A 13,944-nucleotide genomic window follows, 5' to 3' on the forward strand; every position below is an offset into this window, starting at 1 on the left:
ATCCAGACTGTGCTGTTGACCAGTGTCTACCGCAGCACAGCTCCTGAGGCAGCCTCTGTGCAGGGAGCTGAGGAAGGCTAGTCAAGAGAAGATTAGAATAATAAATACGACAACAGCAAGGTACAGATAAATGTGTAAAATCACCTCCCTTCTATATATTGAAAAAAGGAGATTAATAAACACTGGGAGGATGACAGAAACTAATAAAAATATAACTTTATTAAATGAGGAACAGATAAATGATGGAAAAAGCTTACTCTTCACAGAGCCTTGTCATGTGACTTTGACTTTTGAAACATGTAGCTGTTTTTCATATCTAAAAAGTTTAGCTTAATAGAGGAAGAAGCATGATTTAAAATTAAAATATGAATGCAAATAAATGTAAAACTGTATTAAGTTGGGAAGTGAACCAATCAGAGAAAAGGATTATTTGAAGTCATTTTGGAAGAGAGTACTTACATTCAGAGTTGAACATCCCAGGACAAAATAAATGCCAAGACATTGTAACCTTCATTCAGTAGTTTACCTGGTAGTAGTAATGTTTGCTTTAAACTTTTTATATTATTTTTGCAAATATTGAAATATAAGAATATGTGAGTGAAGAGACAGAAAATGTACTAGAAAGTTTTTAACCCTGTGTTATTAAACTTGAATTGTAAGATCCAATAGGAGCAAATGAATTTTAAATTTCACTTCTATTTCAGTCTTCTGTCAAGCAAGAAGACATTTAAAGATGTTTCCACGGTGTTGAACATTTCTATTTCAACATAATTCTCTTCACAGGATGGTACAATTCTTGGGATCTAAACACTATTTCCCAGTAAAAGGAATCAGACCCCTTTGGAAAGGTGTATGCTTACAGGCACTGGGTAGGGAAATACCCAGAGAGCCTGGAACATCATGTCTTAAGAAATGCTCAAAGAATAATGGGGTAGAACAAAGCAATCAGCAGCTAGTTTCAAGAGGCTCTCAACTAGCCAAATTTGGGATAATTTGAGCTTCAAAAATAATGCCTATAATTCATTATGATAAATTGAATAAATAAAAATTCAGGAATCCATGCTGATTTATGTATGTATGTATGTATGTATGTATTTATTTATTTATGTATTAATTATTTTGAGAGAGAGAGGAGAGCTCTGTGGTGAGAGCGGGGCAAATGGAAAGAGAGAAAGAATCTTAAGCAGGCTCCCCACTCAGCGCAGAGCCCAGAGCTCAAGTCCTGGGCTCCATCCCATGACCTGAGCCAAAATCATGATGGATGCTCAATCAACTGAGCCACCAGGTGCCCCGGTGATACAACATTAAAAACAAAACAAAACAAAACAAAAAAATATATATATACGTAAAGCTATCAGAAGTTCACTATTATCAAGTTCTTACTCTAAACATTGAAAATTAAAGATTTACCAAACCTTTTTAGTTAAAAGCTATAGTGAGTTGGCAAAGTAACACTCATCTTTACACAAGAATGACAATAACTGCAGAAAAATATTAGAATTAATCTTAAAAGTCATTACTTTGCAGCCAAAAATGAAAATAAATGGTTATAGGCCATATTGGTTACAGGCCAAGTGTCATACACTGATTCCACCAGCATTAGGTGAAATGTTCTGGAGAAATAGTATTTACACCAATATTAATACCTCAGATAACTTGACAATTTTAAGAATAGTCCTTTAAATGTGAGAAAATTGACTCTCATTTGTGATTCAGATTTAGATAAATTGGCTCCATTGGAGACAGCCAGCTTACTCATTCTAAGAATGCCACTTGATTTGATGCAAAATGAAGAAGATATCACCTTAAAATATTTTTACCTTAATTATATCTTTATTGTCATCTTTAAGTTTTTACGTTTTTTGTAGAAGTTAAAAATGTTTATGTTCAATTGATGTTAACTAATTATGTTGTTTGGAATGTATGAACATTAAAATCATATTTCAGACTCTTATGGTTGAATGTTTCCAAAACTCTCTATACTAACAAAATCCTGAATGTGTCACTGGATTTGAAGATCATTACCAAAGAGGTTCTCATAGTTCTCAGCATGTACTGTCTTACTTTATCTTTATTTTAAAATAACACATTCTTGGGGTTTAAAGGTAATGTATATGAAAGATAGAAAAAGTGGAGACTGCAGGTAAGTGTAAGTTCAACACCAATTCCTACCCCTAGTTTCTCTAAATTCAACTATAGTTATTGTACACTTCTCATTTTACTTCCTGACAATCTTTGCTCTGTAAACATTTATGCAGTGTTCAAAGCATTCTGTGTGTTTATACTTGATGTATTTTTTGTCCCTTTCATGTTGCGTTTTAGGATAGTGATGCACCAGTTAGATCGAATTTCTCTTTATGATTTCTTTGAATTTTTATCTGTGCTAGAGAGTCATCTTTTAGGAGATCATGTATCCCATCGTTTTTTGGTATATCTATTGCTAGATAAGCAATATTAAGTAGTAACTGCTTACATCTTCTAACTAACACAGGTAGGACATAGATTTTGATGTGTTTTTGAAGTGAACTTATTTTGAAGTTGTAAAGAAGTATCTTCTCCCATTTCCTCTGAAATGGATAGTTTCAGGAAGGCTCAGAAATTTGGAGGAAGACGTGAGAAAGGTAGGAGAAAGATGGATAGAAGTCACCACTGAAATGGTTGAATCTAATTTCTTGTCATAGATATTTTAAGAATAGGACATAAAGAATTTTGGTTTGCCAAGTTTTAATGAGGTACTTTTAAGATGTGATTTATTTGTCTCTCAGATTTAATTACATCATCCATATAATATTTAACACAAATTCTGATTTATGAAAGTAAATGAGCTAAATAACACTTGACAAAATAAACTGAGTTGGATTGACAATGAAAAATTCCCAATATTGTACATATTTTAGTTTTAGGACTGCATCTTAACCATTGCTTTTTACACAAACAGGATAGGTCAGCTTCCCCTCCCAACAGGTTGCTCGGAATGTTTGTTGTGATGTCTGTCTACGATATCCAGCTTTACATTCAAATTCAACAGTATCCCCTGTTGGGGAATACAGTTTTTTCACAGAAGACCATCGTAATTGTATGTTATGTCTTTCCATGGAGTCTTCTGATATTATACATACATCTGAAGGTTAAAAAAAAATGAACATAAGCATTAAGAAGTAAACAAATATTTTCCACAGAATTTCAGACTTTCAAGTAGAATCTTCTACACTATCCCAAGGCTCTGTTCCCAAAACCTTTTCCAAACCAATACATTGAAAATCCATCACATAGATGTAAATCATTTTAAATGATTAATGATGTAAAAATGAGGTACTGTGTTTAAGGTGTGATAATTAAATGTTATAATGAAAGATCCATCATGTCAATAACAATAGGAAGAGCTTTCATTAAAGAATATTTTGTTGCTGTTGTTGTTTGAGTAAGACTTTTTTCTAACTTTATTTCTTCACAGATTAATATTTAGTAGTCAAGCATTTGACAGAATGGTTGTGGTTAATCCATGAATATTCTGTTAATAACAGGAAAACACCTTTCTCATTATTTCCCAGGATCCAGGTGAATATTAAAATACTTACCTAAGCACTTTGGTGGTTTTGACCACTGTCCATATCGGCATGTGATGACCTTGTTTCCCTCAAGCACATACAAGGACTGGCACTGGTACTCAACTGATGATCCTGGAGCATATTCTGATTTTGGGAATGTGGTCATGTCTCCATTGTCAAGAGGTGGAGGGGGCCCACAGTTTTCATTAGGATCTAAAAAGATATTATTTGATTTATTGAAAGTGCAAAGAAAAACAGGTTAACGTAAAGTAAATAGAAATGTAGCACAATATACGATATCAAGACTTCTGCTGACAGAAATGATTCATTGGAGAAATTCTAATCACTTAAACTGAGAAGAACACTTTTAAGCACTTCCTTTAATCCCACATGAAAGTACACATAAAGCATTAACAAATATGTCTGCTTTGCAGTATTCTGGTATTAAAAACCATTTTTCCTACTGAATAAATGCCAGACGGATAGCTAATATACACAAAGAAATTTTTCTCATTAGTTACAACATACTGCATGGTCTACTATGTATTGATTTTCATTGTTATTACAAAAGAAACATCAGTTTCTTTAATTATGTCAAAGAATTACAAATCTATATAATGTGAAAGGCAATTGCTGGCCTCCCATTCTGGACATGATGACGTAGAAACATTTCTGCTTATCCCTTCTGCTAAGTAAAACTAAAAACCCTGAACATATTATAAAAACCAACATAGGAGATTACGAAAGATGCAGAGAAGATATCAATCTGATAAGAGACCTTGGGATTCAAGGAATTACACAGTTCATTTGGGTTTTCATTGTGCCTTCTACAGACCCTGGACTGAGCACTGAAGAAGAATGGAACCCAGAAATGATATCAAGTTCAAGAAAAAAAAAGTTCCAAAAATCATCCACTCTATTTAGCCAAAGGCCCAGGAGAGGAGTATTCTAGCAAAACAGGTATTTTTTACAATACTTGAAATGCTCCCAAATACCATCATAAAGAAACCGAGACCAGTCCTCTCCCTGTGTGGCTCACAGATCAACAGTGATCAACAGAGGCCAAGTGAGCAGCCCAGACTTCTCTCCACACTCAGGGAATAAGACACCTCTCCACTTTCCGTGTTGTCAGTGGAGGTCAAGCGGGAAGCCTGGACTTGCACTGTGGTAGTTTTGGAGGCCTGATAAATAAGAGATGTCAATAAAATCCAGAGCCTTAAAACATAATATCCCAAATGTCTAGAACACAATTGAAGATCCCTCATTACACTAGCACAAAAACAGACACTCAGATCGATGGAACACAATAGGGAACCCAGAAATGGTCCCACAAACGTATGGACAATTAATCTTTGACAAGGCAGGAAAAAATACCCAATGGAATAAAGACAGTCTCTTCAGCAAGTGGTGCTGGGAAAACTGGACAGCAACATGCAGAAGAATTAACCTGGACCACTTTCTTACACCATACACAAAAATAAACTCAAAATAGAGGAAAGACCTAAATGTAAGACAGGAAGCCATGAAAATCCTCAAGGAGAAAGCAGCAAAAATCTCCTTAACCTTGGCCACAGCAACTTCTTACTCAACGTGTCTCCAGAGGCAAGGGAAACAAAAGCAAAAATGAACTATTGAGACTTCATCAAAATAAGAAGCTGCTTCACAGCGAAGGAAACAATCAGCAAAACTAAAAGGCAACCAACAGAATGGGAGAAGATATTTGCAAACGACTTATCAGATAAAGGGTTAGTATCCAAAAATCTATAAAGAACTTATCAAACTCAACACCCAAAAAACAAATAATGCAGTGAAGAAATGGGCAAAAGACATGAATAGACACTTGTCCAAAGAAGACATCCAGATGGCCAACTGGCACATGAAAAAACGCTCAACATCACTCATCATCAGGGAAACACACCTGCCAGAATGGCTAACATTAACAACTCAGGCAACAAGAGATGTTGGCGAGGAGGCGGAGAAAGAGGATTTCTTTTGCACTGCTGGTGGGAATGCAAACTGGTACAGCCACTCTGGAAAACAGTATGGAGGTTCCTCAAAAAATTAAAAATAGAACTACACTACAATCCAGGAATTGCACTACTAGGTATTTATCCAAGGGATACAGGTATGCTGTTTTGCAGGGGCACATGCACCCCCATGTTTATAGCAGCACTATCAATTAAGAGCCAAAGAATGGAAAGAGCCCAATTGTCCATCGATGGGTGGATGGATAAAGAAGATGTGGTATATATATACAATGGAGTATTACTTGGCAATCAAAATGAATGAAATCTTGCCATTTGCAACTACGTGGATGGAACTGGAGGGTATTATGCTAAGTGAAATTAGTCAGAGAAAGACAAATATCATATGACTTCACTCCTATGAGGACTTTAAGAGACAAAACAGATTAACGTAAGGGAAGGGAAACAAAAATAATATAAAAACAGGGAGGGGGACAAACAGAAGAGACTCATAAATATGGAGAACAAACTGAGGGTTGCTGGAGGGGTTGTGGGAGGGAGTTGGGTTAAATTGGGTTAAATGCATAAGGGGCATTAAGGAATCTGCTCCTGAAATCACTGTTGCACTGTATGCTGACTTGGATGTAAATTACAAAATAAATAAAGAAATAAAAAAAAAAGAAAATCACTCAATATAGGGGCATCTGGTAGCTCAGTGGGTTGAGCATCCAACACTTCTTGATTTTGGCTCAGGTCATAATACCACAGTTCAAGAGTTCGAGCCCTGTGTTGGGGTCTATGATGGCAGACAGGATCCTGCTTGGGATTCTCGCTCTCACTCTGCCCCTCCTCTGCCTGTGTGCTGGTGTGAGGACGCTCTCGCTCGCTCTCTCAAAATAAAATTCTAAAGAGAGAGAAAATTACTTACCATACCAAAGACCAGTAAAATCTCAAAAGAGAAAAGATAATCAACAGATGGCAACACTTAAATGACACAGATAATGGAATTATTTAGTGATGGCTTTTAAAAATCCAATGGGAATTACAGCACAGAAAAAAATAATAATGGATTGTTAAAAATCCTCACTGGATGGGCTCTATCATGGATTACAGATGACAGAAGGATAAATCAATTTGAATATACAATACAGATTGCTCACTTTGAAAACAGACTGAAAGCAAAAGTGGACAGGGTCTCAGGGACCAGTAAGAGTATACAGTAAAGCATGGACAACCAGAAAGAGAAAAAAAAGGGGTTGCAGATGAAAAAAAAAAAAAAAAAAAAGAGAGAGAATTGAAATATAATGGCTGAAAATTTCCCAAGTTGGGCACAAGGCAGAAACATTCATATTGAAATAGCCAAACAGGATAATCCTAAAGAAATTCAAGCCAAGATACATCATAATCAAACTGAGGAAAAGTAAAGAAAAGGAAAAATCTCAAAAGCAGCTACACAGAAATTAGGCAAACCTCTAAGGGAAAAAGGGTTCAAGTGTCCGTGGGGTTCTCATCTGTGTCCAGAGAGAAGTGACAACATTTTTCAAGTGCTAGAAGAAAAGAAACTGTCATCCCGAATGCTATATCCAGTGATGCCATCCTTAGGATATAAGGGAGAAATTAAGACGTTCTGAGACAAAGGAAAACGGGGAAAATATCTCCAGCAGATCTATCTTTAAAGAATTGCTAAAGGAATTCTTCAAACAGCACCGAAAAGATAACAGAAGGAGGACTGAGACTTCATGCAGGAAGAAAGAACAAGGGAAGTGAGAAAAATAAGGGTAAATAGTATAGACTCTTTTTCATAAGGAGTTTGTTGTATTTGATGTTTGGGCAACATTGTATCATTTCCTATAGTGCTCAATATAAGTAGAAGCAACACTAAAGACATTTATGCTTACTAAGAAAAAAAAAAGAATTTATGTTTAAAATGTGGGAAGGGTAAGGGGTGCTTGGGGCTCAGTGAGTTAAGTGCCTGACCCTTGATATCAGCTGAGGTGTTGTGAGTTCAAGCCACACGTTGGGTTCCACACTGGATGTGAACCCTACTTAACATAAAATAAAATAAAATAAAATAAAATAAAATAAAATAAAATAAAATAAAATAAAATAAAAGTAAAATAAAATAAAATAAAATAAAATAAAACAAAACGTGGGGAGGGTAAATGGACCTAAATGGAAGTATGGTCTCCACATTCACGTGAGGTCGTAAAATGTCAAGACCAGGAGGGAATGATAAGCTATTATGTAGATCTTAATACCTAGGGCAACCACTCATAAAATGATACAAAGAGATATGCCCCCAAACAATGCAGATATACCAAAATGGAAGTTATCTTAAAATGTTCCAAAAGTCCATATAGATAATAAGAAAAGGAAATGGGAGTGAAATACAGGGAACACAAAATAAATAAAATGCCTGGCACAGCCCCTAATCTATCAAATTTTACTTTAAGTGTAAGTGGGTTAAATACTTCAATGAAAAGACTAAAATGGCAGAGTGCACACATAAACAAGATCCAACCATACGGCGTCTAAAAGAAACTCACTTTAAACATGAAAAACGTAGGTGGGATCAAAGCAAAAGACTGGGAAATATGAATGCCAGGAAAAGGTGATTTGAAAAACTGGTGGCTATACAGTATCTGCTTTGTTGGCTCCTCTTCTCTCCTAAACTCTGAATACGCGAGTGTCCTGTGACCAAGTTCTTAGACCTTTTCTTCTGTATACACTAATTCCCAGGTTGAACTCAGCTAGTAACCTTCTTTAAATATAATCCACAAGCTGAAGTAGCCCAAAATTGTATCCCAGTCTATGATCACAATCCAGCTGCTGATTCTGTCTCCAAGTGAAATTTTTATAGGGCTGTCAAATGTCCACAACGTATCTTTAATACACTTATTCCTCAGGAAACAACCAAGTGTCTTAATGCTTAAGATAGAGAATTTTCCATGATTCCAGGTGTGCTAATCTGGTCAAATCCTTCATAAAATAAATATGTCACATCACTTACGCAGTCCACAAAAAGAAAAAATTGGAGTTTAAGCACCATCATTTAAGATTAAAAGATGATTCTATAATAACTACTACATTATATATTTATGTTAACATATTTAGTCCCTAAAACATTCTCTAAAGTTTGGGGAGGAAATAAGATACTCTAATTAGGCACTGAGGTGGTTGTGTCCAGCTCCCATTTGAACATATCACTTTTCTGCCCCATCCAGGTCAAAAGGTTTGATGCATTCATGACGTGCCCTCTGACCAGATAAGATACTTAGGCATCTCTTCTAGCATAATAGCATGTTTCACTCTGGGTGGATTCCCACAGGAAATACCTGGATAGAAAGAAAAAAAAGTCGCATCTCTAACACAATGATCAGTTTGAGTAGCAAATCAATGAATGGGATTCCAAATAGATCTCTAAGAGGATTTTAAATCAACAGTTAATCTGTCATGAAAGGCTGCTAATTTTAAGAAATTTACATATAAGATTGAAGAAAAGGAGATAAAGCAATATCTTTTATTTTATAAGACTTAAACTTGTATGAAACTGAGAGTTTTTCTGGACATATCCCTTAGGGTCTAGTCAAATCACTCTTCCAAATTATATATTTTCAAAATGAATTTATAAACCACAAGAAAATCAAAATAAAAAGATTATTCGATATCAGAATTTGGCTTGCAATTATCCTGTTTATGAATGGAATTTTAGGCCCTTAGAAAAATAAACACAGCAGCCACTTCCTTAGAGAATAAATGAAGAATTAACACGCTTTGAAGAATACCAGAGCTGAAGGAAAAAGATGATTGACTGAGAGTCCAAACAGGAGATGAGTGGCAAAATAACAGAAAAATAAATGTATAATTGACAAAAACAGCCTTCAATGATTCTTTTTTGCAAACGCTTAAGGACATTTCAATGCATAATGTATAATTCACCAGTGAGATTCAGGTGGACGTAAATGTAACAGGCTATAGGTACGGCTCCTAGACTGGAGTATACACTGAATCCCTTGGGAATTGTTAAGACACTTTCAGGGTTGCAGCCCCAGAGTTTTTGCCACCACAGGTCTGAGCAAGCCTGTGAATTCACATTTGCATTTCTAACCATTTCCCAGAAGATGCTGATTCTGTTCTTCCAGAGACCACAGTTTGAGAACCTACTGGGCTTTCAGATTGACCACTGAGTACACAATTATATCCCTTTATGTTAAAACATAAACTTCTTCGACCTGGCCTCAAAGAATAATCCATGTCCATTTCATAAGTGCTCTTAGAAGGAATTGCATATTATATTAGTGAAGACATTTTGACAAATAGGTTTCAAAATTTCATTGAAGTACCTCTGCACATTGGCTTTCCTATCCATTGGCTGTTAATACACTGGATAGTATTTGGTCCATCCAAAAGGTAATTATTTGGACATTTATAAGTCACTTTTTCTCCTGACCTATAGAACGTCTTCTTCTGGCCTATGGGTGTGGCATTACCGAAGTCGGGTAAGCTAAAACAATCCGTGTCTGAAAGAAAAAGAATATGTACTTGTTCAGTAAATATTTTAAAATACATAATGGCTAATAACTATAATGTAGAATAATAGGTACACATCGAACCAATGAATACCTTGCAAAATTTTTCTTATACCTTGAAAAAATATGTTAGAAGTCTTGCTTAATTATATTGAGCAGTCCTGTGTTTATCAAAGTATAACATGGGGATGATGACATCGTAAGCCTGAAGAGATATGGATACATGTAATGCTTGAGATCACACTTCTTACATTCAAATTCTTTCTTGCCCATACAAGCCATCTACCTTATGTATGTATTTGTATTTTCACCTCTGTCAAAATCTGTTACCTTTATTCATGTCAAACATCTCAGAAAACTATATACATACAAGGAGATAACTGACAGACTAACAGTAAATTGAATAATGATGGGATTGATGAGCAGGGACCAGCTGTGACACAGGAACAGAAATGAGAAGTCTGAGGATGTGTATCACAGGAGGTCTAATGTGCACACACGGTGACATGAAAGTGAAATAATTTGGCTCATGCTGTCACACTTTTATTATTACTACGGCTATTAATTCTCTACTAGAATCCACAGCTTCCCAGAGTTACCCTGTTGAATTCTGGAATTACTGCCTAGTTTCATATTTGTATCATTTATGCTCTGAATTAAGAATATTTATCAATTGCAGAGTAAAATTAAATACACTATACTTTTGCACTCTGGTGGATGGGACCATTTTCCTCCTATACATCTTATGAATGCAGGTCCATTAATCTCAAAACCTTCGGCGCATTTGTACGTTACTTCTTCTCCATATTGGTAACTGTCTGATACGTGAGATAGAATACCATGTGGAATCAAGGATGGTGGCGCACAAGAAAGTCCTAAAAAAAGAAGGAGACAAAGAAAGAATGACTCCATGTTTTACTAAATCTGAAATTTAATTTTATGTACGGGTTTCCATATTTGGCAGTTTTATTTGAAAAATATGATAACACAGGATCTGTAATCATATCACAGAGACGGTGTGCAAATGCTTCCTAAAATCATTATTCTGATGTGTATCCAGCTGGCAACCTGAGTAGGAGCTTGAAACTAAACATGTCAATATATTATCGGCCGTAGCGACTTCTTTCTAGATATGTTTCCTGAGGCAAGGGAAACAAAAGCAAAAATAAACTATTGGGACTACATCAAAATAAAACACTTCTGTAGAGTGAAGGAAACAATCAACAAAACTAAAAGGCAAGCTACGGAAAGGGAGAAGATATTTGCAAATGACATAGCTGATAAAGGGTTAGGAACCAAAACATATAAAGACCTTATAAAACTCAACATCCGAAGAAAGTAACCCAATTAAAATGGGCAGAAGGCATGAACAGACATATATCCAAAGAAGACATACAGACAGCCAACAGACACATAAAGAGATGCTCAACATCACATTGATTATCCTGGAAGTGCAATTCAAAACTGCAAAGAGATATCACCTCACACTTGTCAGATAGGCAAAAATCAACACACAAGAAACAACAGGTGTTGGCGACGATGTGGAGAAAGGAAAACCATCTTTCACTGTTGCTGTGGGAATGCCAACTGGTGCAGCCACTCTGGAAAAACAGTATGGTGATTCCTCAAAAAGTTAAACCATAGAACTAGATCCAGCAACTGCACTACTAGATATTTACCCAAAGAATACAAAAATACTACTTCAAATGGATACATGTACCTTGATGTTTATAGCAGCATTATTTACAATAGCTGAGATATGGAAGCAGCTCAAGTGTCGATTGATAGATGAATGGAGAAAGAAGAGGTGGTATATATATACAACGGAATATTATTCAGCAAGAATGAAATCTTGTGATTGGTAATGACACAGATGGAGCTAGAGAGTATAATGCTAAGTGAAATAAGTCAGAGAAAGACAAATAACATGATTATACACACACACATGTGCAAGTTCAGAAACAAAACAAATGAGCAAAAGGGGGAAAGAGAGAGAGGCAAACCAAGAAACAGACTCTTAATGATAGAGAACAATGTGGTTACCAGAAGGGAGGTGGGTGGGAGGATGGGTTTAATAGGTGATGGAGATAAAGGAGAACACTTGTTTTGACCATCAGGTGTTGTATTGAAGTGCTGAATCACCATATTCTACACGTGAAACTAAGATTACACTGCATGTTAACTAATTGGAATTTAAAACTTAAAAAATAAAAATAATAAAAATTTCAATATATTTATGAAAGAGACCATCAGTGTTTCTCAAACCAATAGTGAATAATAAAAAGAAGAGCATTGAGAAGTAATCATCTTAAGTACTATATATTGTAAGAACTTAGAAATGACATTACAGGAAAGAGAAAACAAATTAAAAAAAAAAAAACTCATGCAAAGCAAACAGAACAAGTTCTATACATGGGAAAGGAATATGAATAGGTAGGTTTAACTTAATTGTGCTACACATCTAGTTTTCATTAAACAATTGCCAGAATTCAAAGTGAGTCTGTAATGAGTCAAATTAACACAAAGAGGATAGACTTGATGATGCAAAGATTGTTGGTAAAGTACATAAATATATAAATGATTTTAGATATTTAGCTGTAAGTGATTCTATATATTTAGAAACCTAAAGGATTCTTTCTCACGAATTTGATGACAATTGATAATGCTTAATGGATTATATCGAAAATAGAACTGTGGTTTGCATACTGTCCTCACCTACACACCGAGGTGGAGAACTCCATTTTCCCATGTGGCACGTTATCTCATCTTTTCCAGATATCCTGAAACCATCCTCGCAAATGTAATTTAATTTGGTGCCATGTACATAAACCTCAGGTTTCAATGTTTCGTCCATCTCTTCTGAAAACTGAGACGATTTAATGGTTCCATGTTCTATCTGAGGTGGTTGAGGACATGGGCTTTTTTCTGTATAAAGAACAGAGATCAATATTTAAATTGAACAATGTAATCAAATACTAGTTGAGGTTGCAAAATAAGGATAATCTGAAAAATTAAATTACTGAAAAACTAGAAAACATCTGGAATTTGCAAGCTCATGTCTCCATCAAATATACAGTAGTATCTGCTTGTTCACTCTGTCCCCACATTCTTGTCCTGTTCATCATGAGTGAAATAGGCACAAACAAATTTTCTATGGTATTTACACAGTAACCCAAAGTTTTTGTCTGTTTCTTTCATAGTAGAAGTGAAAGAATGCCGATTGATTTGTATACTTAGATTGCAATTTACTGTTTCAAGATAAAGTGAAATAGATAGACAGAAAGGTCCTTATCTTGTTCATTTACACAAAGCACAGGGGAGTATTAACCTCATTTGAAAGAATGTTACAAAGCAAGTTATGCATTACTGACCAACGCAGTGTGGTACTGACTGCCATCTTCCATCCTTGCACACGATTTCCTCTGCATCCTGAATTATAGAATTGTCTTGACAGACAACAGATACTTTTTCTCCATCCTGATAATTTACCGTCGTTGCCATATTGTGAGCATTGGGAATCTGAGGTGGAGGTGGGCATGACTGCATTTGTACTTCTACAAATATGAAAATTAGATTTCGTGATGAAAATCACAAGTTAAAAATACTAAAGAGAAAGCCCAATAATAATGTATCATAAACAATCAAATAATAAGGTTATGCTTAAATATGTGATACTCTTCAGCTTGTAGAACGCTTTAATACATCACACGTGGTCTTAATGGTAGTATCTTCCTTTTATTCCTTCTGTGATAAATCGTGCATAATTTTTGTGTAACTCCTTTTAATTATTTCTAACCATTACGATGTACTAACTGAATCATCCACTCAGTAACAGGCATGAAATAAATACTGATATTAGGATGTTTTTACAGCTATCTATAATCAAATGTATTGTGATTGCAT

General features: G+C 35.3%; 1 protein-coding gene across 6 annotated transcripts in view; it reads right to left on the minus strand.

Moving 5' to 3' along the window:
* The window catches only part of LOC102956603 (complement factor H-like), a 200,018-nt gene that overhangs the window by 99,594 nt on the left and 86,480 nt on the right, over window positions 1-13,944 (minus strand). For 2 of the 6 annotated variants that reach the window (XM_042976091.1, XM_042976090.1), the window contains exons 16-21: window positions 13,413-13,595; window positions 12,757-12,966; window positions 10,743-10,916; window positions 9,856-10,032; window positions 3,579-3,761; window positions 2,708-3,121 (exon numbers count right to left, since the gene is read on the minus strand). The exons of 1 other annotated variant lie outside the window; for it this stretch is intronic. In XM_042976091.1, coding sequence (XP_042832025.1) covers window positions 2,913-3,121; window positions 3,579-3,761; window positions 9,856-10,032; window positions 10,743-10,916; window positions 12,757-12,966; window positions 13,413-13,595 — 1,136 coding nt within the window. In that variant the 3' untranslated portion in view covers window positions 2,708-2,912. Of the gene's footprint in view, window positions 1-2,707; window positions 3,122-3,578; window positions 3,762-8,774; window positions 8,848-9,855; window positions 10,033-10,742; window positions 10,917-12,756; window positions 12,967-13,412; window positions 13,596-13,944 lie in introns of those variants that run through there. 3 more of the 6 variants (XM_042976093.1, XM_042976092.1, XM_042976094.1) reach the window with 3 other exon arrangements.

Source organism: Panthera tigris, chromosome F3 (assembly GCF_018350195.1).
Source record: "Panthera tigris isolate Pti1 chromosome F3, P.tigris_Pti1_mat1.1, whole genome shotgun sequence".
In the NCBI taxonomy this organism is placed as follows: Eukaryota; Metazoa; Chordata; class Mammalia; order Carnivora; family Felidae; genus Panthera; species Panthera tigris.